This window comes from Lemur catta, chromosome 24 (genome assembly GCF_020740605.2).
Source record: "Lemur catta isolate mLemCat1 chromosome 24, mLemCat1.pri, whole genome shotgun sequence".
Taxonomy (NCBI): Eukaryota; Metazoa; Chordata; class Mammalia; order Primates; family Lemuridae; genus Lemur; species Lemur catta.
Genome location: NC_059151.1, coordinates 4,206,430 through 4,230,323, shown reverse-complemented (window position 1 = coordinate 4,230,323; position 23,894 = coordinate 4,206,430). Strand labels below are relative to the sequence as shown.

At 35.1% G+C, this 23,894-nt stretch overlaps 1 protein-coding gene across 9 annotated transcripts in view; it reads right to left on the bottom strand.

Annotated features, from left to right (window-relative positions):
- The window catches only part of PTPN13 (protein tyrosine phosphatase non-receptor type 13), a 143,185-nt gene that overhangs the window by 5,312 nt on the left and 113,979 nt on the right, over nt 1-23,894 (bottom strand). For 5 of the 9 annotated variants that reach the window (XM_045536772.1, XM_045536775.1, XM_045536780.1 and 2 more), the window contains 14 exons: nt 23,402-23,585; nt 21,810-21,968; nt 21,075-21,246; nt 20,765-20,975; nt 17,815-17,885; nt 14,928-14,989; nt 12,390-12,483; nt 11,431-11,568; nt 10,852-10,940; nt 9,905-9,960; nt 7,403-7,506; nt 5,376-5,551; nt 3,805-3,895; nt 1,169-1,506 (listed from right to left, as the gene is read on the bottom strand). In XM_045536772.1, coding sequence (XP_045392728.1) covers nt 1,169-1,506; nt 3,805-3,895; nt 5,376-5,551; nt 7,403-7,506; nt 9,905-9,960; nt 10,852-10,940; nt 11,431-11,568; nt 12,390-12,483; nt 14,928-14,989; nt 17,815-17,885; nt 20,765-20,975; nt 21,075-21,246; nt 21,810-21,968; nt 23,402-23,585 — 1,945 coding nt within the window. The other 4 variants (XM_045536776.1, XM_045536778.1, XM_045536779.1 and 1 more) reach the window with 2 other exon arrangements.

Sequence of the window (23,894 nt, the reverse complement as noted above, 5' to 3'; positions counted from 1 at the left end):
ACAGTTTGGTCTCAGGGCCTTTGCACTTGCTCTTTCTGACTGGCCTGCTTCCCCCCAGATATCTGTTCACTGCTCCTTCAACTCCTTTACAGTTTCTTCCCAAATGCCACTTTCTCAGGCCTTCTCTGACTCCTTGTTGAAAATTACTGCATGCTTCTCACTCTGCGCTAACCAACTACCCTTCCCTGCTTTATTTTTCCCACAGTACTAACACCACGAGCATCTCCTCATTAGAAAGTAAGATTCGTAAGGTCAGAAATGTCTTTTTGTCTGTGTTGTTAACTGCTGAATCCCTGGAAAGACCACAACAAGGTCTGAGCTCTATAAAAATGTGTGGATTAAATGAACCAATCATTTGAGGAATTTTGAACAACTGTGCCAGCCCAAGTAAAAGGTAAGCTAATATAAATCAACAAAGAGATATCATTTTCAATATTTTGTAAAATCACAAATCAAAAATCATGAAGGAAATTCTCAGGCTATGTTTACATGACACCAGTAGAATTGAACTGCTGTGCTTTGTTTCTATAAAAGATGACTGTTTCTTTAAGAAAGCTTAACTTCCAGTGGAAAACACATCACTCACAACTAGCTGGGATTACTGGGCAGTAAGGTGAGGGAGTGTGGTGAGGAAACAGCAGCAGCTTTACTTAAGGTATGATCACTTATCTAATTCAAGCTCAATTCCATACAAATTATCTCAATGACAACTGTTCATGCTGTAATTATCCTTGTATACCTAAATATGTTAAAAGTTGCCCCTTATGAGGGAGTATTTCCTATTTGCAGATATTTAAAACCAGTTTTAATGAGTTTATTTAGAGGTTTGATCTTTAAAAAAACCAGTTTCTAGCATGTAGCTTCCTGAGCCATTTTGTGTTATCACTAAGCAAAGGAGGATGGATAATCACATTCAAAGTCCTGCGTTTTCATCTTCATTTTAATACAGCACATACTGGAGGAACCTATTTGGCAGAATTCATGAAGAGAGTCACATTTAGACTTATACTAGATAAAAAAAGAATAGGTGGCATTAGTTCCATTGGAATGGGAACCAGGAAGTCACTGGCTTTCTAGAAATAACACTGGTGTAATCACAGAAAGATTCCAGGCTTGGATTCCAGCAAGGAGACATGCCTTGCTAAATGGAACGATTAAGTTCACTTACCTGAATATCTTCCAGGGTCATTGCTCTCACCACAAAGCCCTTCAGCTGCTGCATTCGCACAAGAGCCAGCCGAAGCCTGTCATTGACCATTGTTGTTTTGCCTAGGACGTTAGGCCAATAACGCTGGCATTTGATTTTTTCTCCTTCTACTTCTTGGGTCATCATGGCTATCACTGTGGACTTTTGTTCCCAAATCATCTGCCAGAAATCTCCGACGGTTGTAGGGAGAGGTCCTTGGCAGGCAATGTAAACGAACTCCTCTTTCCCCACTGGTATCTTAATGAAGCTGGCATTGATGTACCCACCTTCATCTCCTAGAGGCACTCTTGTAGCATCATCTGTGAATTTCCCACCACAGAAGAAAGAGAGTCATCTACATCATGTGTTTTATACAAGAGTCTTACAAATAGTATGAGTCAAAGATATCGAGAAACTCCTTGTAATTGTAGATGAAATCACAAACACATTTTTTTTTCATTTTTATTATTGTTTTTAAGAGATGGGGTCTTGCTACGTTGCCCAGGTTGGCCTTGAACCACCGGGCTCAAACAATCCTCCTGCTTCAGCTTTCCAAATAGCTAGGACTACAGGTGTGCACCACCATGCCTGGCCAAACATGCATTTTAATAGAAATATATTTTCAAATTGTGGCACAGCCAAATTATTTTATATTTACTCTTTTTGCTCATGTTACAAGTATATCTAAGATGTCAGCTCAGTGAGTCTCTGACATGAAATTTGGCATTTATTACTCATATAGATTGGGTTAAAGAAATTAAAATAAATAAATAAATACATTTAGAACTTCTTAATAAGTAGAGAAATAACTAAAAACAATTTTGGTGCTTATTCTCCATCATTACTTTAATGATGATGACAATAATAATAACAGTACCAAATGGCAATGCCAAAAATTTTTTTCATATAAAATTAGTATTACAATAACACTATTAAAGTACTTATATAAATATAATTGGCACAGTTCATTCCTAATAAAATTATATTCCTTTTAATAAGCAGTCAAAACAATAAATGAACACACTAAATAAAAAGGCAGCTCACTTTATTCTCCAGGCATAAACGCCCTTGTCTTTGTCTTATTATAATTTCATATAGTTAAAATATAATTTTTAAAACCAGATTGTCCCAGTGAAAAGTATATATAAGGTATCTTTTACTAAGGTTATACTGTCAATGGTTTATCCAAGAAAATAAATCTATAAGTTATTTCTATTTCAAATATCTATAAATTTAACTGGTAATTCCTGTGATTACCAAATTATAACCTTCTAATAATAGGTTTCAAAATCCTCTATCAATTGCTCTTTATTATTTGACTTCTACCTCTTAGTCCATACTGGTCATTTGTATCATGGCAACAAATCTACTCACTGGTTTTGGATTTATAGCTTGTCTTATTCTAACTTTCAGATATTCATTTGGCCATTTTTCTGTCTAAAATAACTCTCATATACATTATGTTAAACAATGATCTATTCCATCTGGCCAGGTACAGTGGCTCACACCTGTAATCTTAGCACTTTGGGAGGCCAAGGTAGGAAGACTGTTTGAGACCAGGAGTCCGAGACCAGCCTGAGCAAGGGCAAGATCCCATCTCTACTAAAAATAGAAAAAATTAGCTGGGCATGGTGGCACATACCTATAGTCCCAGCTACTCAGGAGGCTGAGGCAGGAGGATCTCTTAAGCCTCGGAGTTTGAGGCTGCAGTGAGCTATGATCACACCACTGAACTCTACCCCAGATGACAGAGCAAAACCCTGTCTCAAAAAAAAAAAAAAAAAAAAAGAAAGAAGAAAAAAAAGATTGACTTCTTATAGGAAGCTTTCTAAAATAAATGTTGTGTCTTCCATCTGGATTAGAAAACTTCAACTGCATTATTGTTTTCCTCAGGATTTGTCACTATTGACTTTGTTTTGTTATTTATTTTTGGATTTATGACTTCCTGGCAAAGATAGCGTCAGTGTATCATATGTTGAAATCCAAAGTGCTAATAGACATAAATGTGTCTGATGATAACGATAAAGTTGCTGGAGGTTAATATTTGACTATGTACATATATTCATTCATATTTTTTAAAAATCACACTGTTGACTGATGAAATGGGTAAAACATGGGTAAAAATAATTGCTTTTATTTCCTTCTTGTATCTGATATGATTCAAAGTCTAATTAGCCTGGTGGTACCACTATATATCTATGTACATGCATGTACATAGCTATTAATCACTGTAGACATTCTCTAAACTAAAAGAGTGGAATAAATTGATGGTGGTTATGACACATGAACCCAAGAAAATGCTTTATCTAGAAGCCAATTTGTACTTTTAGAAAGACTTTAAAATTAATGATTTGGCATCACTGGCTAATTTTTAATATTATTCTAGTAAAAATTTAGGAATATTTTAACAAATATTTAAGATTAATTGATTTTCAGAATACATATACTTTAAAAGAGAATTCATATTGACTATCTAAATTTATCTGTTGCTGATGTAAATCTCTGAATGCATGTTTATGCACATGGTTATGTGAGGGATAGGTAAGTTAAACAGGCATAAAAACTTTAATCAGTTGATATTAAGAACGTATTCAATTTGAAACAAAACTAGAACTTACATGGAAGTATATTTTTATATCTATTCTTTTTTCTATTTTCCTTAGTTTGTCCAATTAGACACTGATCCAAAGGTTTTAATTCTTGAAGATTCTGTAAGCAAAAATGGAAATAAAATTAAATTTGTTGAGATAAGCAGTAACTCAGTAATAGCTACAAATGCTTTAAATGCATAGGGTGCAAAATTAGCTGATTAGGGCTGATTTTTAGTATTAAGAAATAGAGATGTCCTAAATGAGCCTAAAATCAGTACAGATTTGATAAGGTAATGTTGAATATATTCTTTAATTGAACAAGTTGCAGTCAACTAACTTTATAAGATACCACTTTGTGTCTTAATTTTTAATTTCAGTTTAAAAGTGTCTATAATTATATTTTAGAAAAAAGTACAATTTATAAAAACATCTTTGCCTTAAGAGTAATGAGCTAGAGCACAATCTCTTGACAGTATTGTCTATGGGGGTCAGAGGATATTTCATGCGGTAGTGCTGTGGTCAGATCATCCTATGTTCTAAAGCCAACTCTTTCTCACTTTTCATTCATTCACTTACTCAAACAATAAATTCTTGAATGCTCATTTTATGTAAGGCACGGTACTAAGTTCTAGGAATACAGTGGTGGGCAAGAAGGTAAGATTCTGGCTCTTATGGCCCTTACAGTCTATTGGGAGAAAGGAGGCAATAAAGAAGTAAATAAATATTGTAATACATGTCTTGAAGAAATTGATAAGCTGCTGTGATGGAGAAACCCCTATAAACCATAACAGTGGTGATGGAAGTTCTCTGATGGTGACATTTAAACCTAAGAACTTAAAGTGGAAATCATTTCTGCAAAATGGAGATTCGGGGAGAGGAAGAGTACATCTTAATTACTGGGAGCTTTAGTTTCCAAATCTGTATAATGGAATTAATATTTTGAGGAATATAAAGAAAACAACCTGCACATAGCAGAAGTGCTTAAAAGTTATTAGCACATTGGCTGCAAAGCTCAGGAAGTGGGCAGATAAGCAGATGGTTTGAAGCAGAGGGGCGAGGTCAGCCTCAAAACCACAGTGGTTCTGCATTTCTCCTTTGCCTAGTGGTGCATATGGATGATGCCACAAGACCACCGGAGCAAGGTCTTTGAACTACTGCTGCTTTGAACTGGGGCGCACGTTCCTGGAGCTGTATTAAATTAGAAACTGCTGTTAATGATGAACCACATCTATAGTATGTTAACTAGGAAGTTAGTGGGTGCTTGGAATTGATACTTGGGGTTATTTTTTTTTTTTTAAACTTTTTATTTTTACATATGAGGTAGGGAGTATAATCCTCAGGGAATTTTATCAAGTTCTAAGTAGTTAATGTGATCTTCTTAAGTCAAATATTATTAGGACCCTAATTAGAAAAATTAAGTTACTGTTAGGTATGATAAGATGGTGCTTTTATAGTTCAAAATAAGTTAACTATAGGTAGAGTTGGAAAGGAATAGAGATTTTCAAAATTTCTCCTAATCTTGAGCTAGTAAGGACACATCTTCCTTAAAATAAATGCACAGAAACTTTGGGAGAGAATCATTGGCAGATGCCACTTACCTCCAGCTCCTTGGAAGGAATTCCTTGTTCTAGCAAACCCCGCAGCATTCGAATGACTGATTTTAACTTGGCACCAGTGTATTTACCAGAGGGAAGCACTTTGACGACAGGCAGTGCAGCAAGCTCCTCGTTTGTCAGAAATGGATGATCTAACAGGAAGACAGCAGCAATCGATTCTTAAAAAAAAAAAAACATTTTCCCCAAACAGATTTGACCAATAAATGAACTAATTTCAGCCTATTCTCATCTTATCTATTTTTACAAAAGGGGGGATCTTAAAATTTCACAGAATTAATAAACGCAATAGAATTAACAGGTAGGCTGATAAACACAAGCAACACCGGGAAGTCTTTGCCCTAGCATGGCTCTTGTACCCTACTTATAAGGAGACAATTCACTGACTGTTCAGAAGTTCTTAAGGTTTTTGGCTCTTATTTATTTACAGTTTCTAAAGGAGTTTATACTTGTTCCTTTTTCCTTCTCTTGACTCAAATGGCATTGTTTAAATGAGGAACCCATCTAGTCCTGTCATTACTTTGTATTTAAATTAGCCTCTATGCACATGGAAAAAGATGAGAGAGAACTCAGAAATTTCTTACCACGGAAAATATCTCTAGGAACACTGACTTCTCTCCTCACCACCCACCCTTGGCACTCAGTGCAGGCAACTCTGGAATTTGACAGTTTTCTCCAAGCAAATGAAGAAATCTCTTGGTTTTTCAGGAGTTGAGTCAAATAAGTATCTTAGAAGAGGTGTGGGTCTAACGTAGTACCTGCTCTATGGAAATTACTTATAACAGAAGGCAACTATTATTCTAGTAAAACTAGAAAGAGAAAGTTCTTGCTTGAGCCTGCACAAGTATACTAATAGTTTTAATTTATGTCGATCAGTTGACTACAGGATTTTGATGATGTAGCTAATATGCAGACAACAATGATGCTAGGCACTGTGGTACAAGATACCACAAAAGAAGTTTTCACATCTAGCTGGGGCAAAGGCTAGTTGGGAATACAAAATTCACGCATATGAAATGACTGTCAGCTTTCACAGAACTGAGTGTGGACGCAATAGGAGCTCGAAGGCTGGACAGACGAGCATCTGCTGCTGTGCTGGGCAGGTGTATCATACATACGCCAATGTCTGCCTAAGTCAAGAAAGTGTTAAGTCAACTTTGTTAATTTCTTTCAAAAAGAAAGACTTCAAAAAACAAAAACATGTTCTTCCATTACATTAATATAACATTTCCTTATATAAAATAAATAAAACACTGGATAGAATTTTTTTCCTTTCTTTTCTTTTTTGAGACAGAGTCTCTTGCTCTACTGCCTGGGCTAGAGTTCCGTGGCGTCAGCCTAGCTCACAGCAACCTCAAACTCCTGGGCTCAAGCAATCCTCCTGCCTCAGCCTCCTGAGCAGCTGGGTTTTTGCGTGGCTAATTTTTCAATTTTTAGCAGAGACGGGGTCTTGTTCTTGCTCAGGCTGGTCCTGAACTCCTGAGCTCAACCAATCCTCCCGCCTCAGTCTCCCAGAGTGCTAGGATTACAAGCATTGAGCCACCACACCTGGCACTAGATAGAATTTCATTTCCTCACTGGCTCAGTTATAAAATGAAAAGGCGGTAATAGAACAGACAAATTGACTCTTGATCATAAAAGATGAGGTTGGGATTCAAGGATAATAATTCCTTACCTTTCAGCTATTCTACCTATTTTGCTATAAATAAAATGTGCTCCTTGACTTCTCATTCCAGAATAGCAAAATTATGACTTCATGTTGCCATTCCAAATATTTATAGAATATTTGTATGTTTTACTCAAAGCTACTGAGAATTTTACGCTACAACTGTGCAAATATCTAGTTATATAAATGAATGTTGATGTCTGTCCAGGTGATTTAACCTTATGTACCAAATAATATACATATATGGTAAAATATCATATCCATATATTCTGAAAATTGTCATTTTTAAACACTTATTTTCCTATCCATTGTTTTTGAGGGAAAAAACTGCTAATAAAACTCTTGCCTTTATCAGAATCTTCGTGGTTTGTTCTTTCTATTGGCAATTCATCACTTCCCCATGTTATTTCATCCTCCTCAGTCTTCCTTTCTTGTGTCTTCTGAATTAAGCTATGACAACAAAACACATTTGTAATATGTTCTTCATTTTTGTCTTCAAAAATAAATTTAAATATCACAGCCCTGAATTTACTTCTCTACAATTATTATAGCATTTTAAAATAGATTTGATTAAAAAAATCAAATCCACAATTCTTAAAATTTATTGGTAAATGTAAATTGAACTGAAGAACAGAATAGTTCAAGACAGATTTAAATTTATCCCCAAACAGATCCTAAGTCTTTGAACCTTAGACTGAAAGAGTCCCTTTGAGGATGGAGAGGGTGGGGGTTTTGTTTCTATGTTTCAACATGGATAAGGGATTATAATTGTATCGGTATGTAGCTTTCTCCTTCTTTTCAGCAGATGCCCATTATTACTTGTATGGATGCATCTTAATTTATTTAAAAAAGTCCCTATTGATGGACATAGTCTTCTGCTACAAGAGGAGGCCAGAGGACACTCCTGTACCTCGGCACTCACTCAACGTAACGAGAGTCCGTACAAATTCTTAGTATTCCGGGAGTATACAGCAGATGCCATCCCTGGTTAAGGCAGATGGCTAGAAAAGAGAAATTACGTAGGAGTTCAGTGCTAAGGAAGACGAAAAAGGATTATGTAAAAGCCTGAATATGCTTTTTACTTTCTGATATCCAGGGGACCGAGGCAGAGTACTCTGGTCTGACGACAGCACTAGCAGCACACCGTTAGAGCAGGACATGGACTGACACCCCCGACACGTCAACAGGGCAGCAACTAGGCTGCTCTTATGACGGATGTTTTCCTCTGCTGCAACTCACTGTAGGTCACAGTTTACACTTAATTTGCAAGCTCTGCATCCGTGTGGTTGATTCTATGTCCTAGGATGAACACATAGATAGTCGTCCCTTGGTGTCTGTGTGGGATTGATTTCAGGACCCCCGGTGGATATCAAAATCCATGGATGCTGAAGTATCTGATATAAAATGGTACAGTATTTGCATACAGCCTATATATCGTCTTGTATACTTTAAATCACCTCTAGTTTACTTGTAATACTTAATACATTGTAATGCTATGTAAATAGTTGTTATACTATATTGCTTTTATTTGTATTTTTTTTTTTTACTGTTTTATTACTTCTTTTTGTCCCCCCTCCTTCCTTTTTTAATATTTTCAATCTGTGGTTGGTTGAATCCCTGAAGGGCTGACCACTGTTTGTTTCCAAGGACGTATTTGGAGGTCCTTCCATCGGGCATTCCCTTCCCTCTCATTCTTTTGAACAGCTGTTTAGTATTTCATTGAATGAGTACCTCCTAATTTGTTGTCTATATTATGGTGGTTTGCTACTATAAACAATTACAAATTGTTTATAGTAAATAATGTTCTAACAGAATATTCTCTTACAGAAATATCTTTGCAAATATATGGGAATGGGACTGATTCTTATTATTAGAAATAAAATTGAAGGGTATATACCACATTTCTTTGAACCTATGACCCTATCATTGTAAGATACACTATTGTTTTGTTTACATCAAAAAATAAATAATATTGATAATTATAAGACCCTTCATAATTTTAGAGATGTTAAAACAAAAAAGTACATCCAATGATTAGTAATATGCCAAAAAATTTATATTTTAATAGTGTTTCCAAGTGCCTCCCAAAGAGATCACACTAATTTACTCTTCCTCCTTCCATCCCTTTCCCTGCCCAACAAAGCATAAGAGGTACCCGTTTACTGACATCCTTTTTTTTGATATTTGCTAATTATTAGGTGTACACATTTCTACATTAATAACATGTACCCCCTTCTCTAATGCAGTCAAAAATTCACTGTCAATTTGCCTTTCTAGGAAAATGCAAATAGCTCCTTTTGACTGGCAGATTATGATTTAATATGAAGTAAAATTTACGTATAATCACTTTTTTACCGACTATATATAAAAAAACCTTTCCTGGATAGGTCACAAAAAAGATCTTATTATATATCAGAAACTGTTTGCAAAAAGAAGCAGTTTTTAAAAAGTTTCTCACCTTCTTTGATTTTATTTTGTTATTAATGAAAACTAAAAAATTTGAAAAGTATAGATAAATAAGGAAACTGAAAAATAAACGACCCATAATCCTAGCAGAAGAAGATAATTACTATCATTGTTGTTGGCACATTCCCATTTAGATATTCTTTCATTCATTTTTACCCCATGGTTAAGAGAATATTGCTAACTGTATAATAAACACATCTTTACATGTCACTAGAACCTACTCCTTATAACAAAAATTTTAAAACATTCCTAATATTCAACCAGTTCCATAATTTACCCAACACTCTTCATTTTATTGGAAAACAAATGGAAATCGACAGAATGTGTCTTGGAAAAAAGAGAATGGAAGCGTTGTAGACACTTTTAAAAATTATGTTCTTACCTTTCACTTTTTATGTTTCCTTCACAATGTTCTTCACAGCCATTTATTTTGGTAGACTACAATAAAGAGAAATAAAAATCAAATTAGTTCATTATAACAACAACAAAAAAATCAAACAATCTCATAAGGTTAATTTTCCTGTGAATTATTTCCTATATTTACTGTTATTGTTTATTATCCTAATGTTACAAAGAGACATATGTCATTCAATTAATATGTGTTAATTAATATTCAATTAATAATCCCAACAGTGGCTGAGGCATCTTCAGTGGCCCAAGATGTTTGCTGGTTGCACTTAGCCATCTTCATACTTGTCTTGGCTTTTCATTTCTTATATAAGAGATTTTAACAGTAAAGCAGTAAGGAGAAAGCAGGATAAAAATCTGAATTTATGATTATTCAGATATGCATATTTGGCATCTACTTTTATATCACTTTAATTTTAAAGTCTGAAAATGGCTCTCAAGAAGATCTTAGTATTTTCAAATGTGTTAAGTTATCTTGCCTTTCAAGATTAAGGATAATGAGGGGAATTATTCTAGAATACTAAGCAAAATTTGCTTTGTATAAATAGGATGATACTGAGTTTGACGAACCTTAAATATAATTTATCTACTATTTCATGATTTTCTTAGGCCAATGTCCCAGAAGATCCAAAGTTTTAAGATTTTAAATAAGAATTTGAAAAGTTTAGCAATACATTTTTGAAAAATGATCATTTATTTTCTTTCTTTTTTTAATTTGAGGGAATTTGAGTAATGATTCTTTCACTGGGATAGGATGACACTTTAATGTAACAAGTGAAATTATTAATAATATCCATTTTCTCCCTAAATGTAATCTTTCAGTAAAAAGAGCAATAATCTCTGATTATTTCACCTTCTGGATTAAAACATATAGTTCTAACAAGTTGTAGTATTCTGGGCTGTTCTACAAATTATTCTTACCTGAGAAAAATCCTCAGGTAAAGGTGAACCATCACAGTCTGTATCTTCTGCTCTCTCTTCTGGTAACTTCCCATTTGTCTTCAACATACCTGGGAAAGAAATACATAGGTCAAGAGGAATTAATAAAATTATTGAGGAGGTAGAAAAGTTTTCATTTGTCTGCAAAAGAAGGCAGTATATGGACCCATATCCACGAATAGTTTCAATGTTCTAACTAGAAAAGTTAGGATAAATGACACTATACATGCAGTATAAAATTTATGGTTCAACTTATCCACTAAAATTACAATACCTCAAGAATGGTTTAGTATCAACTGGGAGAATGTCTGGATTAACACTTCCAAAAGTAAAAGCCATAATGTTAATGATACATTTTGAAATCTCACTAATAATGTAACCCACTCACAAATATGGAAGAGAAAAAATAGGAGATAATAAATCTTATTTTATTTATGAAATATTACCCACTAATGAGGAACAGGGGAAGATACTAATGCATTACATATTTACACCAAAAATGCTCCCTAGAGATGGCCTTGTACTCCTTAGGGTGTCAATTTATTTATCTGGTTCATCTACCTGAAACACAGGCATCTCCTGCTGCATTATTGTGGTTTAAAAGATTCTGGGCTTCCTCATCCACAACATCCAGCAGAGACTGGATGACTTCAGCTTCTTGAGGGTCATCATAAATGTCATCTTCTTGTATATCAGATTCTTGAAAAGCAATAATTTACATGGGGTTTTACTTCAAAAATAGCGACATAAGAAAGGGACAAAGTGTTGAATAGAATTTGCTAGGTCCTTTCAAATTTTAAGTGATGGATACCCCAATTATCCTGATTTGATTATTTTACCTTGTATGCCTGTATCAAAACATTACATGTACCCTATAAAGATATACAACTATTATGTACCCATAATTAAAAATTAAAATTATAAAAAAAAGAATGCAAAAGTTAAAACAATTTTTTTTAAAGCATCCACTCTGAAAAGTAGCTATGACTGGAAAAGTAGTTTGCACTAATATGATCCAGTCCATGTTTAGTTCTAGAACTACTCTAGTTGCTATGACAAAAGATCACACAAATGCAACTCAAAAAAAATAAACCAAAACCAATGTCGATGATATACTTTTTTCATAAGACATTAACGTTTGTTTTTTTAAATTAAATGAATCTCAAAGTATTAATGCATGAAAGAAACACAAAAGTTATGTTACAAAGATTAAGAATATAATAGATTAGACAAAATATCCTAAACCATTTGGTAACTTATAAATTGCTACTTCACAAAATATAGGAAACACTATTAAATGAAACAGCTATCTTTTCAATCATTTAAAAATAGTTTTAGTCTCAGAGATGAGAATGGATGCTGGACCTTTGTACATTGTTCTTTTGTTTCTATGAGCAATAATCTTTCCTTTTAAAGCCATAGTAATATGTAAGGCAAATAAGTGTGGATACCTAATATTTCTTTATTATCTGAAGTATTAGGGCAGTTAGAGTAATTAGATGACTGATTCGGAAAACTACCTTTGTATAGAGTCAGGTTTGCTGATCCCTTCATTTGATAAGTAGAACATTTTCCTTCAGGGCACAAAACTTCAATGATTTCTTCCCCATCAACCTAAAGCATAAAACCAAAGCAAATCATCTGATTACCATTTTACTAACTTCCAGGATTAGGGAGGGACTGCACATTGCCCTTCTCCTCTTCTCCCTTAGTACAAGACCCCTTTTGTATCTTCCTTCCTTGGATCAGAGTTTCTCGGAAATATCAGTGCAATGAAATGTGCATAGGGGATGGAGCTTTCCATCCATCGTCAAATATGCCTGGAAACACTCGTTGAAACAACATTAAATCAGTATTTTTATTCAAGGAATTCTCGCAACACTTACTAATATAAATTTTGAGTTGCCAAAAGAGAAATTTATTATGTAGTATTTCTTAAACTACTTACATGACTGCAGAAATCTCTTTTTTGAGGCATATTTATAAGATTGTCTTCCATATTTTTGGTTTTTTTTTTTTTTTGGAGACAGTTTCACTCTGTTGCCCGGGCTAGAGTGCCATGGCGTCAGCCTACCTCACAGCAACCTCAAACTCCTGGGCTCAGTGATCCTCCTGCCTCAGCCTCCCGAGTAGCTGAGAGTATAGGTGTGCACCACCACGCCAAGCTAATTTCTTTTAGTAGAGATGAGGTCTTGCTCAGGCTGGTCTTGAACTCCTGACCTAAAGCGATCCTCCTGCCTTGGCTTCCCAGAGTGCCATTCCATATAATTTTTAAAAAATAATTTAATAGGATTACTAAAACTTAGAAGTTGAAAGAAAGGGGAAAATACATTTTTTAAGTATTTATGAAGCTGTTACATGGATATAGACTCCAATTTAGCAACCTGACCATCTGTTAGGTATACAGATTTTCAAATCTATTCTAAGTCCTATGTGAACTTAAGAAAAACAACAGACTCATAACTATAAAATAATTATTGAATAGAATGTAATTTTCTAATGCAATGGTAAATTGTGAAGTACTTCATGGAGTATAGCCTATTGAAAGAAAAATGACTTGAAAAAAATGCAAAATTAAATGATTAGAATAAATCAAAATAATTTTATACAAATAAAAGGTTCTGGTTTATTCTGAAGGTTTTACTCCTTTCATTAAGATAAAAAGTACTCATGGTAGATGCAACAGAAATATATTTTTATAAATAGTGGTAATATAATAGCAAAAGCTTCATGAGATTGTGAAATTCCATTCTAAGTGAGATATTCATAGACATTAGCATTTGAGGACAGAATATTATTTGAGAGACTTCCTGGCAGATTTTAACTTCAACAACAAAATGTTGGCAGTCATAAACAGCAAAAGTCCTAGTTTCTAGGGTTTTATGTTAATTTAACAGAAATTCTATCCTTTTTTCTTTCAACAACGGGCTGATATTTAAAAAGACAATAAGCGCTATACAACATGAATAACACTAGAAACAGATGAAAATTCAGTTGCTTGAGCTACGTGAAATGGAAGATTTTTGAATAAACGGAATAGTGAGTGGTGTTGTAGCTCGATTCCAACACACACAAATACCTAGAAATTTTTGTTTTTGTGTCCTAATCATTTCTGCTTTAAAATTCTTCTGCTGTAATGTTTTTCAGGACTTGTTAAACCAAGTTGCAAGTGTGAGATAACATAGTGAAATAAGAGGCATAGAATTTTGGGTTTCTGCTCACTACATTATTTTTCTCCTCCTACATTAAGGCCAGCTCATGTTGAGATAAGATTTTCAGATTACTAAGAGAGCAATCCCTCAGCCCTGCAGTTCACATGGAAAGCCCTTCAGTCATGAGGTTCGGAATAGACTGAATGGGGTACGTGTGGGATAAAACGATTCCATGAAACGAAGATCCAGCTGTGATCATTTTAGAAATGTACATTCTGTGCCAGGAAGAAAGTCATCAAAAGCAATGTTAGCCAAACAAATGGACATACAAGCAGACGTAAAGGGAGTATGAAGTGCAATTTAACTACGCATCAAACCAGTTTTGTTAAATCACCCCAAGATTTTTTTTGCATTAATCTTAACTGACTTAAGCTCTCTCATTTTAGTACATGGTAAAGCATTTTCTAAGTCTTTCACAAGCAAGTAAACCTATTTCTTTTGCCAAGTTTGTTCTTCCTCACAAGTTGCACAGATTTGATATTTGAGGGTCACTACTGGCTGACAATAACCCAAAGGAGCAATTTCACTCTTATATTCTTCTCTTCCTGTGGTCTAAGAGACAACCAAAAAAGTTGTGCACATTAACTAAAAAATCCCAGCACTAAAGGGATCTATTTAAGTGGTTAGCTTATTTAAGAGTATTTGAGTGTGTGCCAAATGATGTGGGGTTACTTGAATGAGGGTTCTATGTTGTGTGATTTACTTAGCAAGCCCTACTAGTTCACTAAAATATACCCTTATTATCAATATGTGTATCTAAAAAAGGCAAATATTTAAATGTGGAATCAGCTGATTATTTAGATAAGGAGGTGTCACAGGAAAGAAAGAAGGCAGGCCTTTCCTTACCTTGGAGAATGAATTATTAGGAGTGAGGGCAGGCTGGCCACAAGGTTCTGCACTGTGATGACCTGAAAGGACAACACAGGAAGTAAGAGGATGAGCCAGGCAAAAACCACAATAGAGACATCAAAATAATTAAAGAAAACCCACATTTCTGGGGATGTTGTTATTTTTATTAGTACACTAAAAGAGGTCATAGAATGAAGTGACTTAAAACCAGGTAAAAGAAATCAAATGTTAAAAGAAGAGTTTACCCCAAGGAAATAGCCAATTTCTTAAAAGAAAATAGTTCACATAAAAGCTCAGTTTGGACTGAATGGTTCAAGTGTGAGACACTGAATATAAATTATCCCAATTGAATGCGAGAGACATCACAGGTACTGAGCCATATTCACTTGACTATTTAAGGGAAGATAGCAAGCCTTTTAACTCATTTCATAAAGACTACCAATTTAACATAGGAAAACAAGTTATGGATATAACGGAAAAGAACTTTTAATGTTTTTAAACCAAATGGTGATTTTAACTCTTAGCTATCAGTACAAAAATTCAATATATATATTAAAAATGAGTAGATTGTGTTTCTATTACAGTTAAAAAGTCACATACTTAACCAAAATTCTTGATTCATTAAATTACATTTTCAAGAGATTTAGAAAGATATGGTAGAGGTTGGAAAAATTTAAAAGAAACCAAAGAAAGAAACAAACAAACACAGGAAAGTATATTCAAGGACTTCTATTTGAGAATGACCTAAAAATAATTCTGCTGAGAGAGATGAAGGTTGAGGTGGAATTATTATAGATAAATCTCTGTAATTTTACAGATGATATTACAAAGAGTCTAAGAATGCCTTTTAATATTACTTGTAAGAGATATAATAGATTATTAAACTTCTAGGAAAAATAATAAAAGAGTATTTCAATAATAAGCCACTGGTTCAAAAAATCACATTGGAACAGTACGAAACATACTAGTTTGTTTTATTTATTTATTTATTTATTTATTTATTTCAGCTTATCATCATGGGGGTACAAAAGTTCAGGCCACATACACTGCCCATGTCCCGCCTATCCCCCCAAGTCAGAACTTTAAGCGTGTCCATTCCTCAGACTGTGCACATCGCACTCATCATGTAGGTATACACCCACCCCCTCCCCCACCCCCTTTTTATTTGCAACCTCTCCTTCCTGTTCCCCTAGCTGCTTCCTTCCACCCTCTTTGCCCCCAGGCAACCACTGATCTGCTTTCTGTCACTATAGTTTGCATTGTCTGCAACTGTGTATAAATGGAATCATGCAGTATAAACTTTTTTTTTTTTTTGGTCTGGCTTATTTCACTCAACATATTTATTTTGAGGTTATTTTAGGTATTTTGTTGCATGTATCAACAGACTATTCCTTTTTATTGCTGAGTAGTTTTCCATTGTTTAGATATATTGCAACTGGTTTATCCATTGAATAGTTTTTGGACATTTGAGTTGTTTCAAATTTTGGCTATTCCAAGGATAATTGCGAGAGACATTTCTGTCCAAGTTTTTGTGTATGTAGCTTACTTTCCTCTCAGTAAACAAGAATGAGTGGAGTGACTGGGTCATACGATAGGCATATATTTAAATTTTTAACAAATTGTCAAGCTGTTTCCCAAAATGATTGCACTATTTCAAATTCCTGCCATGGAAGGAGAGTTCCGATCATGGATACTGTATGAGTTTTAGAACCTGTAAAGACACTGGTTCTCTGGGAGTCCAAGTCAGAGAACCCCGTACAGACAGATGACCAGGCAGCCTTCACAACGGCAGCAGGGCACAGCTGCTCTTTCAGTCTAGAAGTTACAAACAAACTCTTCTTAGAGATCACCAGAAAAATACTCTTCTGATTTAGTTCACTAATGTGAACTAAAACTATACAGAGCAGCAAAAAGGACCCCCGTGCTTTAGCTTTTAGAAGATAAACACCTATGACAGTTTCTTTTAGCTACCGTTGGTATTTAGAGACTACTGCCTGATAACTAAAAGATCAGTTATGTACGAAGTACTGAATTTACATTTTGAATACTGTACGTTCAACCACATTCCCCTGTGCCTAACCTTCTTCTTACTATATTAACACTAGCAATAAAAGCTGTATTTATTGAGCCTGATAATATAAATGAGTATGAAATCAGAATTCCTGGGTTTAAACTCTGACTCTTATTAACTGTGACCTTGGACAAATTATGAAACTTCTTTGTGCCTCAGTTTGACAAGCATTATGGGAAGTGTTTCACACGTACTACTATATTTATGCCTTGCTGTAACGTTACAAGGTAGATACTAATAATATTCGTATTTTACTTATGGGAAATAGAGGGTTATATGTGGCTCAAGTAACTTGCTAAGGTCACACAGGACTTATAAACTCAGGCCTATCAGGCTCTACATTCCATGGTACCCTCTGTTCTACTATTTTCTATTGTACACTGAATTTTAGAGATGCTTTCCTGTAAAAATATATATAAATGTATATATATATATTTTTTACACAGAAAGATCCTGTAAAACATTCTGGAAGGGCAATGAAAACATTTTAATGACAGTATCCAAATTTGCTATTTGGAAAACAAAATAGTTACCTCTCTATAACCCCAGGTTGAGTATCCCTTGTCTGAAATCTTGGGACCAGAAGTGTTTTGAATTTCAGATTTTTTTGGGTTTGTTTTTGGAATATTTGCATCATATTTACCAGTTCAGCATCCCAAATCCAAAAATCTGAAATCTGAAATGTTCCAGTGAGAATTTCCTTTGAGTGTCATGTCAAAGCTCAAAAAGTTTCAGATTTTTGGAGCATTTCGGATTTCAGATTTTTGGATTAGGGACACCTGTACTCGTGTCATAAAACGACTATATCCTTACCATTGGCTTTGGTTGACTTTGGAGTTGAAATGGCAGACCTCTTGGAACTGGGGACCACTGGATGACCATCTCTGTGTTGTAAAAACAGAAAAGACAATTGAAAACTATTTAAGATATTTATTTAAATATCCTTTGAACCATCTGTTAGGTAGCCTCAGAAGTTTTATTCTGGATGGGCTTCAGGGGGTCCAGCCACTCTCTGAAGCTATAGACAGAATTTAGAAGAGTCTTCATCTATGTATTTTCTGGAGGGAGAGACTCTTGACCCCCAAAACAGTAAGAATCACTTCTTTGCATAATCTTTCTTTGGGCTTCAGTTCAACATATCAGGCTATTTCCCCTTCCATTTAAAACACTGCTAATATTCATGACCAAATAACTGAGTTCACTGCCAGTTGATAGTTCAAAGATAGTTTAACTTAGAAGTCATAGATCACTAAGTTTTATACATATAAAGCCCCTGATGTTTTTCTTATAAAGTGAAAATCAAGATGAAATATTTATATTCAAAGGATTATAAGAAGAATGATACCACCCAAAGTAAAAAACAGCTCCCAAAATAGCACTTTGGAAATAGAGGATTGGAATGCCATCTTATTGTTTCTGATACCTGAGGGAAAAGGGAGGTTGCCTAAGGTGTACAGTGTTGGGAGAGGCAATAAGCCATGGGCACTAAGCATCCCTATACATTCTTCCTGGGTAGCCCCAAAATACAAGGCTCTAATCTCTTTTATCTGGGCTATTTATATTTATCAAGGTTGTGTTTGTAAACAAACAACTTTGAGGAATGAGGTAATTTCTCTCCCCCGCTCAAAAAACAAGCTTTCTTACAGGCTGCTATAAAGTGGCGGGTTGTACTGTATAGCAGTCCTCTTCTACAATACAACCCACTGCATGTGTAGGAAACCTCTAGGCCTACATACGGCATCGTTATGGGACTTAGAGGACAAGTGGAACTGTCACCAACACCATGTTCATGCTGCTTGCTGCGCATTGGTAATAAAATCTTTTATCTCTGATCCAGGAGTTTTATGTCCTCTGCTAGCATCCATGAAACAGTAACAGGCTAGTTTATTAACTTGCAAGTAGGGTAAAATCCCAGACCCTTAACAGTTCCTGACATACAGATAATTACCCTAAACATACATCCCTCCACTATTGCTACCCTGTGGACTTTAATAAAAGAGGGCAGATATATATAACTGTGGAGAGAGAGCTGGAAGAAGAATGAAGGAGAAAGTAATTGTAACTATTATGAATATATCTTTAGTGATTATAGCTAAAAGTAGAAAAATAAAAGAAAGTGATTTCAGGGATGGGGTGAAGAGTGCTCTACTAATTTTGAGGCAAAATATTCAGCTGGAATACATGCTAACCTAAGGTTAGCAGAAATGTTAATTTTCACAAAAATATTTTCATAGTTGTTTAAACACTTTCCTCCCCCACTAATTAACATTCAGCTAGACCTATGTAAATAACTAGGTTAGCCCAATTTTTGGAAACATGAAGAAATCAGGCCAGGGATTACATTCAAGGAAAAAAGTACCCAGTCTAACTTAAAGATTCAGAAGGAACAGATAAGTTTATTATCAATGACTTAATATCAAGGTCTCATATTTTGAAAGAAATAATTCATAAACAAAAAAGTGAATTTCCCCTTTATATAACTTAAGCCTGTAATCTAGACAGCCTGGATTCATATACATTGTGGTAGGCAGAATAATGCACTCCCCCCACTCCCCAAGATGATTATGTTCTAATCCTCAGAACCTGTGAGAATGTTACTTTATATGGCAGAAGAGACTGTGCAAATGTCATCAAGTTAAAGATTTTGATATGGGTGGGCCCACTGTAATCATAAAAGGCCTAATAAGTGGAAGGGGAGGCAGAAAACTCAAGGTCAGAGAAAGAGATGTAGCCACAGACGTAGAGGGTACTGCGGTTGTTGGCTTTGAAGATGGAAGGAGGCTATCAGCCAAGGAATACTGGCAGTCTCTGGAAGGTGGGAAAGGCAAGGAAACGGATTTTTCTCCTGGAACCTGCAGAAGAAATGCAGCCCTGCCGACACCCTGATTTTAGCACAGTGAGACCCATTTTGTATTTTTGACCTTCAGAACTGTTAAGATAATGAACTTGTATTGTTTCTGGCCACTAACTTTGTAGTAATTTTTTACAGCAGCAAGAGGAAACTGTTATGAGGTAGAGCGGATGTGTCAGTTCCATGCCTCCGGGGTAGCAGACCAGGGATTTGGGTAGGACTGACCCCACCCCAACTCTGGGGATGGGCCATGGCTGGCTTAGGCCAATCAATACTGACAGTCCCCGACTTATGGCAGGTGGACTTCATGACAGTGCAAAGCTCATACATGTTCAGTAGAACCATACTTTCAGTACGCATCCAACGATTCTGTGTTTCATTTTCAGTACAGCATTCAATAAATTACATGAGATATTCATCATTTTGTTACAAAATAGGCTTTGTGTTAGATGGTTTTGCCCAGCTGTAGGATGCATGATATAAGTGTTCTGAACACGTTAAGGGAGGTTAGGCCAGTAAGCTATGGTATTTAGTTGATTAGGCATTTTAAATGCATTGTTACTTATAGTATTTTCATCTTGTGATGGGTTTATCAGTATGCAACCCCATTGTAAGTCTAGGAGATCTATATATTCTTATTCCTTTGCCTCAACTTGGGGACTGACCTTAATTTAGGTCTAAGGCAATTGGCACACAATACTTGCTTTAGTAGTAGTGACTGGTGAGATTTCTCCCCCTGCCTGTTTTTTTTTTTTTACTTACTATGGATATATAATAGTTGTATATATTTATAGGGTCCAGTTTAGTCTATGAATTACTAATTCAGCAATATCTTTTACAAGTACATAAGTATAACCAACAACCTGAAACACACACACACACAAACAAAACTCACAAATAAATGCAGAGTACCTTGTTGCTTTCAACACCACTGAAGGAAGTGACATGTCTAATGCTCTGTTAGCTTCCTCTAAGGTCATTCCTCGTGTGCTGACTCCATTCACATAATGGATGACATCTAACAGCTGGAGATTACCCTCGATAGCTGCAGCTGACCTTGGATTGATATCATTAACATATACCACTTGATGAAGGCTGTCATGACCTCCGGATAAGGAAAAACCTTGAAAGAATACAAAATATTTGTTTTCTCAGTCATATGAGTACTTACTTTTAATCTAGCCAAGAAAACTATACTGCAAAAAGCTTGAATTTTCATTACCCAACTCCTCTTTGTTGCATGTTAATGTAATGTCAGGTAGCAAATGAGGCAACACTGGCATCCTGGGTAATTCTAGAACTCGCCCGAGGACTAATCTGACTGTCTTGGGGGCTGCTCGGAGCAGATTCACTGCATCTGTGTGAGTCATATTTGTAACGTCTGTATCATTAACCTACAAAAATGAGGAAAGGATTATAATTTATACAGTTAGGATTATAATTTTTACAACAGAGAAGCTAAATTGCCAAGAAAATACAATAATTTCCCTAACTTTTTATATAATATGTATTAGCAAGTATGAAATTCACAATAAAGAGTAGTTTCTAATTTATTGGTATTCTCCCTTATTGTGGAAATCACAGGTGAAAGAATCAAGCCATTATAATGAAACAATCATGTAAAATCCCTAATAAATGCCTCATTATTTTCCTAATCTAGGAAATTTATCATTTTAGTAATTTAAGAAAAGTTTCCGTACCTGAGAGCTGAGATAGCTTGTTGTATGCCTTAACTGAGATGAAAGGAACTTTAAAATTAAAAAGGAAACTTTAAGCATTTCCCAAACTGTTAACTATATAAGGCCTTTACTTTTAAGTGGCAGAAAAGGAAAGCATAAACCAAACAGAGAAATCCAGTGTTATAATATATTAATTCATCCTTTTTCTTCCTTTTCCTGCCCTGGCTTGCTCTTTGGCTATGTTTGCACAAATCTTCCATTCCTCTTAAATGTTTCACCTTTATGAGCCGGTCCCCAGGTTTTAGTCTTCCATCACCTTTGGCTGGATCCTGTATGACATCATGAACGTAACAACCAATGCTCTGATTGCCTTTGGTGACTGTAAAACCTAGGCTTCCTTTTTCTGATTTAATTAGGGTAATGAGGAGTTCTACTTCCTAAGAGAAGAAAACAGTGATTCCTTTAGGTTGTCAACTTTGCCCCACAGACAAACAGAAAGATGACTATTATTTTCCTTGATTAACAGAAGAGAAAAGCAAACCTTAAAAGGTTACTTAACTTGCCCAAGTGAAGAAGCCAGGTCTGTCCAACTCTAGATAGAATGTCCCCCCCTCTGCTCCCCATGGGAAAGTTGGGTTTAATACAACATTATGTGCTTGTCTAGATACAGCAGAGACAGAACTTACTTGGGCTTCCATTCTTATATTTTCAGGATAAACAAAGATACAATAGTGGTTATACTTTGATGATCAAAGAATCTTTTTGGAGGTAAGAGTCAGGAAAATTCTTCACATATTTCTAAACAACTGAGATAGATGCCAAGAGCCACAAAAGACAGTTTTCTTTTTGGTGAAAATATGAAGTCTTTTGGTGATTATATCTCACAACTTTATTCATTTAGTGTGTAAACAAATGAAATATTTTTGAAAGACTATGGTGAAATAGCATATGTAAAGCATCTACTGTAGTATCTGCTACAGAGTACTTAGTAAATAATATTTTGAAATTGAGTTGAAACTCAGTTGAAACTGAGATGTAGAGCTTGCTTATATGAGTGATGACAAATTTCTAAGAAAAATTATTCAAAGATGATTTTCACTGTCTTGCTAAGAATGCAACAGAAAATGTAGATGCTATACACACACACACTCAAACACAAAATTACAGGCAAGTGAAATAGCTGGGAAGATTAACTTCAAAATGTTAATGGTTTTGGGTAGTAAGATTGTAAGTGGTTTTAATCTTCTTTATAATTTTTCTACAACAAACATTTATTACTTAGGTAATAAAAGTAGTATTAAAAAAGGCTGACTTTTAATCAATGTAAAGGATATTACACTTGGAAATTTGGCTTCTAAATCTAATTTGTACGTTTAGAAGTTCTAGGGCTATTATTACAAAGCAAATTCCATTTGGGCACACAAAAAAGTGTGGAAGAGAAATTACGTTCAAAGTTGATTAAAATTTAAATAAGTAATCGGAATTTGAAAAACAGACAAAATATTATTTACTAAGTATCTACTCTGTAGCAGATACTACAGTAGGTGCTTTACATACGCTATGTCACCATAGTCTTGTGAGGCTGCCAGCTCCATTTTATAGCCAAAGCAACTAAGACTCCTAAGTGATTTGTCTGCAGGTGTCTGTCAAGCTGCAGCAAGTCAGTGGTAGAGTCAGGATTTATACCCAGGTCTTTCTCCCCTTTTCCCTAATTTCTCCACAGAGAAACATACCAGATATGTTATCCACTTAATAGACTCAGATATGGAGCAATTCTAAAAGATAGCTTTTTCTCTAACTAAAGGGAAACTGTGTCTACATCTTCCTTGAGAATATACGGAATTTAAAAAATACAAATGAAATAACTCACCAGCTCAAAATCTTCAAGGTGGTTTTCCAAGTCATTTTTCAGAGATGTCAAGTTTTCTTGTCTAGTTGGTTCAGACGTGTAATGCGTATGATATTTATCCATCGAATTAGAGGAAGCAGATTCTGATTGGGGTTGATAACTCTGCCCAGGAGGCACATCCGGTGGTGGAGGGGAAGGAGGATTACTACGGAGACAAAGAAGTAAGACTACTTTCAAATACATTTCAATGTCAATGCTGTAAGTTTGTGCCCAAAACAGAAAATGCTTAGGAAATATTCACGCCTGAATTTGACTGGGATACTAGCTACTTTTTGTCTGACTCTGGACTATGAATTTATTTCATATCCACTATATGCTAACATTACCAAGAATTTATTCTCTGTCTAGTTCTATTTTGAAGAAGCTCTTTAGGCTGCATAAAGTCAGTAAGATAGGTTAAATTAATATACTTTTGATTCCTAGTTGTTAATTCAAGGATGAAGCTAATGTTATC